Source organism: Carya illinoinensis, chromosome 1 (assembly GCF_018687715.1).
Source record: "Carya illinoinensis cultivar Pawnee chromosome 1, C.illinoinensisPawnee_v1, whole genome shotgun sequence".
NCBI classification, from domain to species: domain Eukaryota; kingdom Viridiplantae; phylum Streptophyta; class Magnoliopsida; order Fagales; family Juglandaceae; genus Carya; species Carya illinoinensis.
The window spans coordinates 54442735-54459027 of record NC_056752.1 but is presented as its reverse complement, the minus strand read 5'-3'; the positions used below and the strand labels follow the sequence as shown (position 1 = coordinate 54459027).

The 16293-nt window shown below is 38.2% G+C and overlaps 3 protein-coding genes across 16 annotated transcripts in view; all 3 read right to left on the bottom strand.

Moving 5' to 3' along the window:
- Positions 1–997, bottom strand: part of LOC122288991 (thioredoxin-like 3-2, chloroplastic) — a 3443-nt gene extending 2446 nt beyond the window's left edge. For 3 of the 12 annotated variants that reach the window (XM_043095896.1, XM_043095889.1, XM_043095903.1), the window contains exon 1: positions 433–982. In XM_043095896.1, coding sequence (XP_042951830.1) covers positions 433–764 — 332 coding nt within the window. In that variant the 5' untranslated portion in view covers positions 765–982. Of the gene's footprint in view, positions 1–432 lie in introns of all 12 variants that reach the window. The other 9 variants (XM_043095880.1, XM_043095865.1, XM_043095873.1 and 6 more) reach the window with 6 other exon arrangements.
- The window catches only part of LOC122288938 (pumilio homolog 4), a 21502-nt gene extending 11714 nt beyond the window's left edge, over positions 1–9788 (bottom strand). Inside the window, exons 1-2 of the mRNA XM_043095805.1 lie at positions 9783–9788; positions 9273–9277 (exon numbers count right to left, since the gene is read on the bottom strand). The gene's annotated coding sequence lies outside the window, so the exon portion shown is untranslated. The remainder of the gene's footprint in view (positions 1–9272; positions 9278–9782) is intronic.
- On the bottom strand, positions 1868–16293 carry LOC122288969 (amino acid transporter AVT1C-like). Of its 3 annotated transcripts, none has more exons than XM_043095816.1 (13): positions 16131–16293; positions 15697–15907; positions 13981–14291; positions 12247–12461; positions 11858–11881; positions 10277–10457; positions 8965–9184; positions 8504–8639; positions 7958–7977; positions 7009–7154; positions 2490–2533; positions 2286–2348; positions 1868–2202 (listed from the first exon to the last, which is right to left on the bottom strand). In XM_043095816.1, exons 2-13 carry the CDS (start codon positions 15882–15884, stop codon positions 2104–2106), a joined length of 1647 nt encoding a protein of 548 aa, XP_042951750.1. In that variant the 5' UTR covers positions 15885–15907; positions 16131–16293; the 3' UTR covers positions 1868–2103. The 3 variants fall into 3 exon arrangements, with proteins under 3 accessions (XP_042951750.1, XP_042951756.1, XP_042951765.1); XM_043095822.1 differs by having other exon boundaries at positions 16011–16137; XM_043095831.1 differs by lacking the exons at positions 1868–2202; positions 2286–2348; positions 2490–2533; positions 7958–7977 and having other exon boundaries at positions 7111–7427.

The following is a 16293-nucleotide window of genomic DNA, read 5'->3' as shown; positions in this document are numbered from 1 at the left end:
AGCTATTATAACTATACAAGAAATTCAAAACGAACCCGCAGAGGGAAATGAAAAACCCTTTTTTTTTTAAAGTAGAGAAATGAAAAACCTTAACAAGTTTAACAAAATAGATTTTAAATTTGTAGCTTAATCGCCTGTTTGGTTACTTAGGAACCGCTTAAAATAAATGAAATAATATTTCAATATTTTCTGTCCAGAAAATGACAAGCAAACCTAAAAGCAGATCCGAACTTCATGTTTCCTTTCACTACACGCGAAAGCGAGAAATGCTACGGTACAAAATTAATTTTATAAAATGACGTGTGCAATCGGCACACGTTATGCAACAAAAAACCCCCTAGATTAAACTTGACACATTCCCTCCTGTTTTCTCCACCACCCAGATGGCACTGAAATCTCATAAATTTCTAGCATAAAAACATTAACCCATACCAAACAATGATGATCGACTCCTCGAGCTGTTGAGCCTCCGCAAGAACCCGATCGAACTGGTTCTCGCTGCATATGGGGTGGAGCTCCACGGACACGGGCGAGTCATCTAGCTCCTGCATAGACCCCTCCCGAGTCCAAGCGCTTAGCTTCCACGAAGATTCCCCTCCAACCACATCAATTTTCGCGGGAAAAACCTGGGGTTTTGTGGGCAGAGAAAGTGTTCTGGAGCCCGAAACTACGAGATTCGTAAGTGGTTGTTGCAGGAAATCACGTGGGGTCCGGGCCCTCAGGAATCTGGGAGTTACTTGGAACCGCAAAAGAACCTCGGACATATCGGGATCAGAGAAAGGGAGAGAGAGAGTGTGTCTTTTAGAGAGCTAGAAAACTTCCGTTGTGGCGTGCAAGGAAGAACGGTAAAGAGTTTTGAGAAAAGAAAAAGTCTACGGAAGAGGAGGGTGGGTCCCAGATGCCGATTAGCCTCAGGGCGCTGCGTTTGTAGCCGCCGGAATTTCGGAATGTAAATATCTGCTGGAGTCTGGACCCACGTTGACATGGAGGGATGAATAGGTTCTGCGCTTTTGTCTCGGAGCTCAACCGCGTTTCACCGGCTTTTAAATTTTACCGTAATCACATCTAATCATTGAAAATAAATTGTAATTTTATAGAATTACCTTTGATTTCATTTAAAATCGTAAATAATTATTAAATTATTAAATAGTAAATATCTGAGTTTATAACAGAATATTAGAAGTTTAGCTTATTAAAAATTTTCATATAATAAGAAATTAATTTATAAACTGACTTTATAAGAAATATCTGAGTTTATAACAGGATATTTGGGATGTTGTATATTAAATCATAAATTATTTAAAAGATATCTCAAATATTATATCAAATAGCGTCTGATTGTATAATAATTTTTTATAAACTTCTTTATAATTTAATTTTTATTGATTTTCATGATTAAGGACTGGTTTGGTTATATAAAACCAAATCATTTCATCACATTTTTTATAATCATTACAATTTTTTTAAATTCCCACATAAAACATAACAACAATTCTACTTTCTCAAATATTAAAATAAAAATAATATTAAAAAATAATATTATAATAATATTTTATTTAACTTTCAATAAAATATCTCATTTCATCTCATCTTAACTATGTAATCAAAAGAGGCCTAAGTATAAAACAACGGTATCAGTTGTTAAAATCTCATTATTTATGATAATTAAAAATATAAATAATCTGAAAATGTAAAATATACTTTTAAATTAAAAGTTCATGTGTTTGCTTCTTGGGTATTGAAAGTTAATGTGATTGTTCGTCTCTGAAAAGACAAGACCACCTCAAATCTTGGTAACTATGACCGAGTACCAACCTCCTCTCGGCTTCTCTCTTAATAAGGTTGTCAAATTACAAAGCAAAGCATAAGGGACCTTAAATAGAGAAATTTATTTAAAAACAAACAAACAAACAAAAACGTCATTATAGTGAATCGACATAATCTCTCAGCAGTAATTAGAACTGATCCTCGTTAAATACAGAAACACCCAAGAAGAAAAGCGATACAAAATCCAAAATTGGGATTAGGGAATGGATAGGCTAAGACGAATTTAAAGTACATAAATCAACCTGTCCGCTCACAGTTGAAATTATCCCCAAAACTTCAATGCCTCAAACTTTCAACAATTTTTGAAAGGGCGGAATATGTTCCAAACACAGATGATATAACACCTACTGTTATAATTATGATGCATATGACCACCTGAAAAGAAGAAGAACAACAACAACATATAAGTAAATCTCGAGAAATCATAGTAAGAATGAATGAATATGTTGAGGCCATACCTGAAAAGGGGTTACTTTCCTCCTCAAAATGCTTAGGAAACAAGCACAAGGAAGTATCAAGGTCTGCAACAGAAATCAGTTTTGATGTATACATTAAAAAAGAAAGAACACGTGCTGCTTCAGGATTATAAATATGCTTTCACCAAATGCAATATCACTGCTACCATAAGGAACAAACGAATTTTTTTGCAGAAGAGAACTTACTATAAGCATTGTGAGCAAAGATCCGATCAATGACATTACAAGACCTGCAAAAAGAAAAAGATACAATGATAATCTAGCAGCCTGCAATTATACAGAACATTTAACAATATAACGTCTATGCTTGCTATAATCCAACAATGAGTAATGAGCCCCCATGATAGAGGTGGGACGATCTGGCTTTCTTTTTTTTTTTTCTTTTTCTTTTTTTATGGGTAAACAAAACTTTATTACTCAAAGAATAGGCCTAGCCCATTATATACAAGAAACAGCCCTTTGAAACGGGTGCAAGAGAGACAAGGAAATCATGAAGGACCATTCCATTGGTCCCCAACATGGCCCAACCCAACTCTATTCTACTTAGCACCCCATCCAACAAAGCCCGTGCAATCTCACAATGTAGCAAAAGATGATCTACCGACTCGCCCCCTCCCCTTACACATACAGCACCAATCTGCTACAATAACCCTCATTTTCCTCAAACTATAAGTTGTGAAGATCTTACACAAAGAAAGCTGCCTTGAGGGGTGCCTTATGTCTCCATAAAGAAAGCTGCCTTGAGGGGTGCCTTATGTCTCCATATCCTTTTCCAAGGAAACCGACTGTTGGGATCTTGAGAGAGAGCATTATAGAAGGAGCGAACCGAGAACACTCCTTTCCAGTTAGGGACCCACCACAACCCGTCTTCTTGTAAATTACTTGGCTTCACAGAGTACAGGATACTGTAAAAATCCACAAAATTGTTCATCTCCCAATCTTACGCAACCTTGCTAAAATTGATATTCCAATGAAATTGCCCAGCCGATATTCCCATAACATCCGCCATTGAAACCTCTTTGATGTTGGTAATTTGAAAAAGAGAGGGAAATAACTCTTGTAAAGTCTTATCACCGCCCCAAATATCTTGCCAGAATTTAATCCTGGTTCCATCCCCCAACTGAAAGTGGGTGTGTCGAAGAAAGACCGTCCAACCTTTTTTGATATGTTTCCACAACCCCACTCCATCGACTCCTCTAGCTTCTTTAGTACCACCCTCCCCCCCCCTCCCAAAAAATATATATATATATATAACCATAGTTGCACCCGATCACCCCTCGCCACAAGGCTTCCAGTTCCCGAATATATCTCCACAACCATTTATCGAGAAATGCCCGATTGAAAGTCCTCACATTCTTAATACCCAGACCACTATTGTATATAGGACGACACACCGTTTCCTACTTGACCAGCTAGTATTTGAACTCTTCCCCCAATCCACCCCACAAAAAGTCCCGTTGAAGTTTCTCAATTCAACTTGCTACTCTTGCTGGAATAGGAAAAAAAGATAGAAAATAAGTAGGAAGATTAGAAAGAGTACTCTTGATCAATGTGAGCCTTCCTCCTTCCGACAAGTACATTGTCTTCCAACTCGCTAACTTTCTCTCTATTTTCTCAATCATTGGCTCCCAAAGGAGGGACGATCTTGCCCTTACCCCCAATGGAAGACCCAGAAACGTCAATGGGAGGAAAGCTACCTTGCAACCTAACGAACGAGCTAGTTACCGTAAATTAGGCACCACTCCAATTGGTACCATCTCGGACTTCTCAAAATTCACTTTTAACCCAGACACTGCTTCAAAACAAAGAAGCATCGCCTTCAAACCCCGCACCTGATTCTGATCTGCATCACAAATGATAAGAGTATCATATGCAAACAATATATGAGATATATTAGTAATGCCCCTCTCCGGATTTCCAACCGAAAAAACGTTCGCCATGCCATTATGAGTCAAAGTCGAAATCATTTTGCCTAGACCCTCCATCACAACAACAAACAATAATGGCGACAACAAATCGCCTTGTCTCAGGCCTTGTGAACTATGAAAGAAGCCAGTTGGAATACCATTTATGAACACAGAGAATTTAGCTGTTCATATACACCATCGGATCCATGACCTTCACCTCACACCAAAACCACATCTCCCAAGAAGATAGAATAAGAAATCACAGTTACCATGATCATATACCTTCTTCATGTCTAGCTTACAAATGATCCCAATAACGCCTTTCTCCATTCTACTATCCACACACTCGTTCACAATAAGAACCGCATCAAGGATTTGCCTACCACCTTCTTCGGGATCAATGCTATGAAAGTTGTATTTAAACTTTTTTTGAATTTTCCAACCACGTGGAGTTCTTGGAACACCTTCATAATGTCTTCCTTTACCACATCCCAGCATTCTTGAAAGAAACTCATAGAGAACCCATCCGGCCCCGGTGCCTTATCCTTAGCCAATTTCCGCACAACCTCCACCACCTCCTCTTCCTCAAAAGCCCGTTCCTATCGAGATATACATCACTCTCTTCAATTCAGTCAAAGACCAAACCATCAGGAGATGGCCGCTAACTCATCGGTTCAGTAAGGAGTTGCTCATAAAAGCCAACTATATGGTCCTTGATAACCTGTTCCTCCCTACACTCAGTACCATCAATTTTCAGCATCTCAATATTATTGTTTCTCCTATGAGAATTTGCAACTCGATGGAAGAACTTGGTACTATGATTTCCTTCCCTAAACCACAAAGCTCTTGATTTTTGCTGCCACGAAATCTCTTCCAACAAGATAATTCTCTCAAGCTCCTCACCCAGCAGTGTCCTCCGTTCTACTTAAGCTTGGGTAAGGGATCTAAATTCTAACCTCTCGAATCTGCTCAATTTCTTGAATCTCCCTCATCTTTCCTTCTTTGTTTTCCCTAAGATCACCAAAATATTGCGTATTCCAAAGTTTCTAATCTCTTTTTAGCGCTTTTAATTTGCCAACAAGAATAAAGCTAGGGGTACCCTGAAATTGATATGACGCCCACCACTGTCTTATTCATTCCACAAAGCCTTCCGACTTTAAACACATGTTCTTGAATTTAAAATACCTTCGACCACTACACAAACCACTACAGTCAAGCAAGATAGGCCAGTGATCCGAACTAATACAAGGCAAACACCTTTGCCAAACATTGGGGAAATGGTCCTCATCGACAATGTCTGATCCTGATACGGTGCAAGCAACTCCTCCTCTCGACTCGCGGAGGTCATCTCAGGCTCAGCCACCTCGGGAAGAAGACTAGAGGGGTTCGTCGGAGCCACCAGTCCTCATCGATGCTATTTGAACCTGATATGGCGCAAGCAAGCCTTCCTCTCTATTCGCAAAGGTCATCGCAGGATCTACGTCCCTATTTCGATCACCCCACACCTGCATGCCATCATTTAAAAGGGCCACTGTCCTCATCGGCAAACTCTATTGACCCTCCGATGTCTCCACTGACGGTAGTGGCGCACATGGAGCTAGCCAGACGTTTCAGCAAGAGAAGCCATAGAGTTTTTGTGAGCCGTGGGCTGTCCCCCACCTGAATGGCCTGCCTCCTTAATCAATGGGCCCTTCTCTTGGCGCAACCCTTTCAGCCCACACACTTCCTTCCAAACCTCTACTCTCCCCTTTTTTTTATGGGCCTTGTCTTTCTTACAGGCCAAGCACAACCCTTCTTTCTCAACATCCCTACAACTATAGCTTGCCTTATTTCGACCGACCAAAGTCTTCAAAGCCTCCAACTCCCTTTGCAACTTCCATATCTGCTCTTGCAACTCTTCCATCCTCCAACACGCCTCCTTTTCTTCTTTCCTACCACTCTCTGCGTAATGTACATCGTGAGGAGCTCGAGGCATGCGCGTGTTAGAGGACCACACCCCATCTAGTACCTACGTTTGTTTCGCAATGCCTCCTTGTACGTCCACTTCTTCTCGACCTGAGGCCTCGTTAGAGTTTCATCGTGAGGTCCTCCCCGTGGTCTCTCCTCCTGCAACAACTCCCCCAAAGCCTCCTTCAGTCTCTTCCAACCTTTCCCCCCATCCCCTTGCGGGAAGATGATAAGCCTTCTCCCTCCACCCTCTCTGTATTCTGCCACCTCCAAAAATCGACCCCTGCTGTTGGAGCATTTTTGAGCTAAATAACTGCAGTATCCCTCTCTAACGAAGCTGTACACCTCCTTCTCCCTACTCGAGCAACCCTCCAACGCCTTGACCAGCCACTGGATTATGTTCTGTTTCACTAAGAGTTCCTGTTGCCTCTTCCATCCTCTCTCTATGATACGAAAAAATCCTCCCTCTTTAGCTAGAGTGAACAATTTCGAGTCTATCTCCACCTCTCTAAAGAATCCCATCGGAACCAACTCAAAATTGCAGTAGCAAATTCATCATTAGTTCCAAGCAGGAAGTGTTTTTTTCAAAGTGAAAATGTAAGGATTGTAATCATTAGTTCCAACCCTCCTAATAAATAAATATACCAATTCACTAGCTTTCTAATTATAGTTTCGCTTAAAAGACTATCCTCGATTATGTGGTATGCTAATAGTGTAGTTATTTACCTGTTTCTTCATTTCTGCAGACCCATACAATTGGCCACAGATGGAGGAAAGATGAAAGACAGTTTTCTTTGAAAGGGAACAAATCAACAAAAAAAAAAAAAAAAACTTCAGAGAGAGAGACTCACCGAAGAAGGGGATGACAAGACCCACAACCAAGGTAGAAACCACCAGTGCCGTTCTAATGCATACAGAATATATATGAGACTTGCTGTGGTTTGATGGTATCAACTCCTCGAGACACATCACAACTGGAGACATGGTTAACGCATATGTGTTTCTGATTAAGGAGAAACATTTTTCTTTATCTTAAGTTTTATAGGAATTAAAATATTCAAGATAATTATGATACATGAAATTAAATTTCAGCATTTTTATTTGAAGATAAAAGTAATTAAAGAAGATAAAAGAGAGAAAAATTGGAACTTTGAATTGCCAGTCAAAATGGGATCGTGCTGTTCAGTTTCGGTGGAACATATCTTAGCAATTTCTTCATTCAAAGTTCCTTCACGGCCCTACTTGGAATGATAGACTGGACCTTCAAACGCTATAAAAATATAATGGGACAGTCAGTTTTGATGGACATACAAACAAATCCTAAATATATTAAATTAATGTCAATTCTCCTGTTTGTTTCTGGAAAGGAATATATCAGTTAGCATATGTGTCTACTCATATTTTTCTCCATTTTCAGTTGAAAAGAAGGCATAAATGCTAATAAAGAAACATTCTAGTTCATCATGCTTAGAAAAAAAAAATGGGCCCACTGGCCACTACACATCTTTTGCATGCATATAGCATCATTGAACTAAAAATCTTGAATGTCCAATTTGAAATCAGCAGTAATTTTCAAATTCCCCCATATTTCCCTTCCCTCCTAATTTTACACCAAATTAGAAGATTATTAAATTAAGTTTTTTCCTGTTCAAAACTCTAGTTCCAAACAGACTGTTGACAAACAGAGAAGGGACGTCCCTCTGTTGTCTAAGAAAGTTTTGATTCCAGACATGCTAACTACTTACCTACAAAAACACATGCTAGAATGTGCACATTAGCTATATGTCACATAAAGGATATTTGGTGAGAGGGTTAACTACCTGCAAAAGAACAACAAAAATCATTTTAGCCACTAGTTTGTATGTTAAATGGTTAAGAAACATAACATGCTGAAACTACAATGTACACTAAAATTCCAAAGTGGGCAAATACAATTGAGCCCAAAACCAGCTTGGGGAATGCATGGCTCTAGTAGGCTCGGACCTCCCGTCATAGATTTAAACCTAAATAATATTAAACTAAACGGTTGGCTAACCAAAATAGAACTCAACAACTGCTTTAAAACCAGGCAACATTCCAGTTGACAGAACTAAACTGGCTACTGCCTGAGTTGAAGAATAAATCTCAAAGAGATACAGCAGCACGAGAAATATTTGTTAGATTTTGATACCCGTGTGATAGAATGCAGCTATGAATTAGGATGAGATTCTGTTAGCCTAGTTTATATGTACTTAATAAAATCCATGAAAAGGACAACATTTGTAACAGCTAAAAAAAAACTAGCTGACGAATCCTGTTGTATGCATGCCAATATGAAACAAAGAAACTCAAATCTAGTGAACATACCGTAGTCCAGACAGCAATCTTGGTAGCAACCAAACCCTGGGGCATGTTAAGAGTGAACTGTGACTGTGTTGATTCTCCAAACATTTTGTATCCCAAAACAGCAACCCCAGCATACATCAAAGTACAAATGCAAAAACTGCAGAGATAACAAATTATATGTGGATAGAACCAGGGATATATACAGTTATGGGTTGGTGAACGCATAGCAACAGGATGCACCATTGTATCATCTAGGATTATCTAAGTGAATTGTTTTCTTATTTAGTGATAGTTAATATTGAAGTTCACTCTAAAGTATCCTCTGTAGCCTTGTAGGTCTTACAAGACCACTAAAATAATTTTGAAATTTTAAACAGGATTCAGGTGTAGAAAGTGCCAGAATGCATAAGAATTCCTTTTTTAACTGCCTTTTTTAAATTAGAAAACAATAGTGATGGGAGAATAGAGCATCTTGAGTTTACCATGTTAAGAGGACTGAAGGAAATTGGCCTGGTCTTGCCATTGAAGTGTAGATGTTTGGGAAAACAGCATGTCCTGAGTAGCAGTAACCATACAGACCAATAGCAACAGGAAGAGTTGCAAGGTTCAGTGTAGTTCCTTTGCTTTGAATGTCAACTCCATCTACCAGACCAACCCAAAACAAGCAAAGGACCACCAAGACTGATGCAATAACTCCACCAGCTGGAAGGTGAGAAGGCATGATATAAGAATTTCTCAAAGACCATCAAGGATTTGGAAATTTGAATACTGTAATCTTTGGCATTGCAATGCACACTGAAGAATTGAAGAGGAAAAAGGGCAAAGAATAGAACAATTGTGATGCAAATTATCCCTTGACCTGTTCGTGACCCACAAACTCTGTATATCTAATCTTAGATTTTTCATCACCTGTCTTGGTTTCTAGAGGAACAAATTCTAACAAAACACTTCACAACTCTAGCCTGCAAGTGCAGATAACATCATTCAAGATTGTTCTACCATTCCCTTCATTATAATGCAAAAAATGGTTCTGTTTTCTTTGTTCTTCCAGTACCCAATTACAGTGCTGTGTGGCAGAAGGCATGGCATGGATCACCAAATGGGTTTAGCAATAATAAGAAAAAAATACCCACACGGCCAAGTAGGGGTGTAAGGAGTTCAGTCCGGACTGGAAAAACTGACTGGACTAAACCATTTGGTCCGGACCAAACCGAGCTCTAGACCGGTCGGTCTAGGTCCCATAAATTGTGGACTGAAAAAATTCGGTCCAATCCCAAGTTCTATAAATTTTGGACCAGACCGACTGAACTCCTAAATATATTTTTAAAATATTTTTAATAATTTAATATATTATTTTTATATAGTAATTATATAAGTTAATGATGTAATTTTCATCTAATTTATAATCTTTGACCATATAAAATATTTTTTTTAATAATTTAGTTACATAATCCACATTAATAATTCGCGTAATTCAAAATTAGTAATTTAAATAATTTTTTTAATTAATATATTTGAAAAAAAATAATAATAATTGGGCTTGACCAAACGGACCAAGAGCTACTAGTCCGATCCCTAGGGATTTTCAGTCTGGTCCGACCCGGGAAAAATGATAGACCAAGCCCATCACCCCCCCAGACCGATTTACACCCCTACGACTAAATATAGCTAAATAAAGTATGACTTGATTCACCAAATGCCAAAAAAAATAAGTTAGAATAAAAAGTTACATATGAGTTACAAAAAGTAATAAAATTTTTGTTACTTATAAAAAAAATGTAAAAAATTACTTACCAGATATATAACTAAGAACACTGAGGTCTCGAAGCCAAACAGTAGGAAGAACAGCAAGGGTTGTAATCAATGCAAACAAAATGTGCGAATTTAACTCAACTGCACCCAAACTTAGGTGTGCATTTGGAAACAGTGAAGACAAGTTGTCACTCTCCAAAATTATATATTCAATGCAACAGGCCTGGATGAAGAGAAATTCTCACTGTCAGTCAGTGATACAGAAGCACATGAGTAACTATAATGCTCAAATTTTCTAGGAAGTGGAAGTTAATGTATATCTTAAATCAAATGACACTTCCAAAGTTCTTCCCACTTGGTCCTGAGCCGAGATAATGCAAGCTTTTTACGTTAGTTTCAGCAGTTCTGTTGCTCATAATGGAAAACATCTTCTATGTTGTATAAGACTTACAGCAAAGGCTAACACAGTAACATTTGTAACTGGTATATATGCATTACACCTGATATTATGCAACCCAAGGGTGAACATTGAAAAGAGTAGCCAGTAAGATCGATTCAGTGCTCAATACAATATAAAAATTCAAAACAAAATCCCTTGGCTATGCCATTTTAGACCTCAACTCTAATAAAGAAGTCCACGTTGCTCTGTAATTGTCATCTTTCTGGACATTTAGCTATTTCTCAAAAAAAGGTTATAGTTTCATAAAACAAGCACCATTTCACAAGGAAATAATGGCAAGCTTGGGTAAGATGCAAAATAGATACTGCCTGTGTACCTGGGCTTTGCCTATTTCTATGAATATAATATCTTTGATTACCTATCAAAAAAAAAAAAAAGATTACATCATTCAAGAGGAGATTACTCATGAAAGAGGATCGTTCTACTAGTGAAGTATTTGTAGTTTCTCCAGTGGTTCCAATTGCCGTAACTAGATAGCTTATTCCATACTGAAGGGTTAACAATGGTCAAACAAGATGACTTTTAAAAACATATACCTACAGCATAGAAAACCCTCTGATGGTGAGACTTGAATCCCTTGATCTAGTTTATGCTAAAAATCATGTAGTTTGAAATAATTCTTCTCCTCCACTTTGCACTAAAGTTCCATGATGTTAGCATGAGGACAGGATTATGATTTACATCTACTTCGTTCTCACAAATCCAAAACTAAATGGGCCCAAACTTAGCAGGAGAATGATCAAATTAAGCTTATTTTTGTATACACGTGGAGTAGCAATCAATATTGTATCCAGTAATGTGAGTTCTATTAAGCCTACAATATTATCGGCCACATTAATGTGAGCATGCAGACAAATGGGAACCGAGGTGATACTGTATCATGACACATAAGCCACTGCCATCTTATCTTTAGCCATGTCGATGATGGACTAGTCAGAAACAGAAGGGGCTCAGACAAGAAAGTTCCAAAATGATGGATCCAGGACAAAATGGGGCCCAATCAACAATATTTAGATATGGGACTCAGGTATATATTTGTGGTCCCACTGGAATCTAGTATATTGTTTCCACTTTCATCATTACTAAACAACTATGGTAGAAGAATCCAACACACACACGTCCATCAACAGGAAAACTCACTCAGCCAAGGCAGCTGTACTTACATATAGTTCCATGTACAAGATTATCTGCACCCACAAAAAGAAACAGGTTAAAGGATGTTAGCATTCAGTCAAAGTTTGTGCATGGTGCTCTAATCATTTATTATTTACAGTCTAAGATCTCCACATAAATGAAACTATACAAACTTACATGAGTAGAAGACAAGATATAGAGAAAGCAGCATACAAGTAGTGGAGTGAATATTAAAAAGACATTAGTTATAAATTATAAGAAAATAGAAACCTTCTGAAATTTATTAGTACCATTGCAATACCTTTGGGAACAATTTGGTAATCAAGAGATGAAATATTAATAGAAAGAGCAAACTAATATCTGGCTCCTACATTAAACCTTTGTGCCTTAGAAGATAAAGATTATGAACAAGACATACCGAGATGGCAAATCGGCCAGCATTACCAAATGCAGCTTGGCCAATGTCCGGGTATGTCTCAATCCCAGGCTCACTATCCAAGCAGTGGCGCAGGAGGAGTCCGGTATAAAAGGAAAGCACTGAAAATACAAACAATATGGAGAGTCCAGCCCATCCTCCTTCTTTGGCAGCATAAGGAGTTGAAAGGATGCCAACTCCGCATAGAACATTTATACCTGCATAACTGAAATTCATCAGAAACCTTTAATTAAGCCTGGGTAAAACTTTGATATGCATACGAGTACACTGTTTTCAATTATCAATACTCACAAGTTACATATATTAGCTATTGTTGACAACCGTATATAATTTTACACATACACATAAAAAATAGTTTTACAGTCAATGAGATTGTACATTTACTGGTTGTTAGATAGTTGATCTCTTCATGTGACTATGTACAACATGGACTAAACCATCGCATCATGATTAATACCAAATGTAGGGTTCTTTGTAGGAAAGTCCATAACTAATGATAATGATTAGCTACAGACGAAGGTAAGGAGGCAGATCTGTATATGGATATGTAATATTTATGGATGACAAGAATTCTGTCTGTCAGGTTTGAAGGTGGTTTTTGTTTTCCCGCAGATGCTGCAAATCCAATTAATATTTTATTCTTCAAAGTAACATGCAGTTCATATTAGCTTAAATAAGACTTGCCTATTATAAGATAAGAAAAAAAGTATCACATTATGTCTATAAAGTAACAAAGGTGATAATGGCAAGATGTACTTATAGGCAGCTAACTTTACATACATCCATTAAAGAAAGTGAAGATGACTAAGTGATGCCAACTCTATTAAGTTTTTCTTTTTAATGAGAGCAGACAACCAGATTTGAAAACCACATGGTAGAAATATGTGGTCCCCGCAGGTGAAAAGTTAACTTAGGATTGTGTTCTGTGGTTGTAGAAATTCTAAGACAGCAGGTGGCAACAACAACATATTGGATGACCAAAAACCATAATTTACAAACTTACAACAGTCACACATAGCCAGTCTCCATGGCCTAGATAAGTTGATGTGGTGTTAATGTTATCATATGGGTGAAGAGAACATGTTGAAGATCCAACAACTGATTCATATCGGTATAGTGCTACATAATAGTAGATTTTCATGTAAAACACAACTGAAGTCTCAGTTAGCATTTAAAGGAACACATATTATTATTACAATAAATTGCAAATGCAGTCAACTCATCAAACCATGGAGGTGCATTTTTATATAGAGGGATGAGAAAAACCTCAAAAGTGGGTAACCTCTAGAAAATGCTTAAGGTTTATAGAAATTCAGTGCAGAGTGAATATGCTGATAACTGAAGAGCATTTTTTTGGAGTGCTAGATTACAAAAAACAGAACTAAAGCACTTGTCTCATGTCTGCATCACTGCATGTCTCTATGACTCTTACCGGTCCAGTCCAACAAAAGCAATCACACCAAGTGTGATGCCCCCAACTCCCACGAGGAAATCGAGGCATCGGGATGATGACAACACGGGTCACGCATCCCATCGCCAAGTGCCAAGTCTGTGTACATGGGAGTTGGGGGCATCACACCAAGCATACAGTCACAATCACCGAAATTATGTGAAACTAACCATGTCACCAACAAACATAGAGAATGATCTCTCGATTCCTTTGTTTCCTTTTTTTGGGGGGAAGGGAAGGAAGGGGGGGCGGGGGGGGGTGTTTACCATTTAGCACAGATTGCCCATATGAGCATTGGTGAGAAATTGGGAGCTCATGTGAAACCTTGGATGGTTTCTCATCCTTTCTTATAGATGATCTCCGTGATGGAATAGGCGGAAGAAGAGAATGTGAACTACGTCTTTGTTGCTGCTGTTGCTCATCTAACAAAGGTTTTGTCACAGTTGGCAACGTTTCAGGAGTGTGTCTTCTTGTTAGTGTTGAGGAAAGAAATGAACTGCCTAATCTTGACAATGTGGGAGTGCCCAGAAACCCAATGCTTGGAGATGGTACACTGCTATATAAGTCAATAGACTGCCTGAAACATTGATCGAGCAACAATGAGTATTTGAAACTAACCATGCAAGCAAGGCACTTAACAAAAAAAATAAAACTAAAAACCATGCAAGCAAGGCATTTTGAGATCAACAGATAAATCCATGCAGATCACATCACTTCAATATGAGTAATGTTACATATAGTCGTAAAGTATGCAAGCACCGTACAGTCGCTTTGAAAAATAGCGGGGTCCACTATTAAAAAATTAATTTTCTTTTCATGTGGATCTCCTAGTTATTCAATTTTATCAAAGTGATTACGCGGTACTTGCACACTCACAACTGCAAGTATCATTTCTCCTTAAATATTTCATGCAGTGAACATTCATGTGGATTATAACATTCCTGTTGCGATTGCCAATTTTACATCTCCTACCTCCCAAGTTATGTACAAGCCAATCTGCAAATTACTTTTCAAGGCAGCAGGAAAATTTGATGAAACCATCATCATAAAACCTATTTGAAGGCAGGTGCAATCATAACATAGAGTTTTTTGGTGCCTGACTGAGCCAATTCCACTGTTTTTAGAGTTATGACTTTTAATTAGAAATTGTGATTTCTGAAGCTTGACTAGATATTGCACTCGGAGAAATCGGATGACCAAAGTACCGAGTAGGAGACTAATTCATCGCAAATCTCAATACAGTAAACAAACTAATCGATCTGAAGGTTCCATTTGCAGGTCCAAGAAAATAGATATGTCACCAGAACCAACCACAATAACATTATCCAGAAATCAGAAAGAGGATATATCACCAAGGACATGTGGAAATATGTTTAATTGATGTTGTGTTTGAGGCAAATCCAGACATTCTATCACAAGCACATGCAACTCTCGCATTTTTGGGCCACAGTCATGGTCAGAAAGATCAGTGAACACGTCAAACTTCAAAGCACATCAACAGTGCTTCCTTTCCTTTACTAGACAGGTTATTTAAGCCAACCCAGATTAGTTCAGAGACTGCGATTGAATTATATAACTAATCTCCCATACTAAGACAATCCGCCATTTTTTCCGACAATAAAAAAGCAGGCCAAAGACATATTATCGTACATCTAAGCCAGGAAAAACTATTTTCCCACACTGTATGCCACATATATAATTCCAAAACAAAATCAACATGTTCAAAGCTAGCCAAGTCGGACAAATTTCACCAATATGTTCTCTAAACTCTTTAATTAAATTCCACCTGACCTCATTTCTCCAATTGAAATAATATTCCAGACGCAAAACGATACTATCGCCATAGCCAGTGGAAGACGGGTGAGAAACTATATATGGAGTGCAATAAATAAAATCATCAAAATAATCGTGAAGTCGAACGGAGCGGGAAGAGAACACAGACAGAGGAAGAGAGAGATATACTACTAGAGAGAAGGTAAAACCTGTAACTCTGTGGCCAAGAGGTGTTATAAGAACCGGGCTTGGTCTGCTGTTGGATTTCGGCCGAAGAGTCGGATGAATCCGAAACATTTCCATCGTTGTTGTCTTCACCTTTGTCAAATTCTTTCCCGGCATCCTCTTCTTCTTCGCTATCAATGTAGAAGCTGTGATCCGAGACCGAGTTCTTCATCTTTCCTTCTTAGATCTTTGACTCTGCAAAACTCGTAGACATTAAAAAAACCTTTCAACGACAATGAAAGAAGGCTCAGACAATTTCAAGAACAAAAATGATCCATTTAGGAGTAAGAGGTGTTACAATCTGATTTCATCGGACAGAATAAACCAATACGAATACATATATTAGAAAAAGAAAAAAAAAAAACATAGGAAACTCGTAAGGAAGATAAAGTAAAAAGAAAGAGATCTTCTCCCGTACTCTCAGGGTGACTGCTCTCCTCTTTGTACAGCGCGCTGTGTCTATCAAAGAGTGGACGTGAACATGCTCGATGATTGAACCTATATAGCCTCTGTGAATGTGCAGCGTTTTAATACTGTACGTGACAGATGACAACGAACACTGGAACTAGTTCCAGCTTGGG

Bases quoted from the DNA above. Each gene is read 5' to 3' on its own strand.
- LOC122288969 (XM_043095816.1), bottom strand. From the start codon at position 15,884: ATGAAGAACTCGGTCTCGGATCACAGCTTCTACATTGATAGCGAAGAA. The intron at 2,349-2,489 runs GTAAGTTCTCTT...TTTCTGTTGCAG, and splicing joins CTTTGCTCACAATGCTTATA to ACCTTGATACTTCCTTGTGC. The intron at 2,203-2,285 runs GTATGGCCTCAA...TCTTCTTTTCAG, and splicing joins GGAAAGTAACCCCTTTTCAG to GTGGTCATATGCATCATAAT.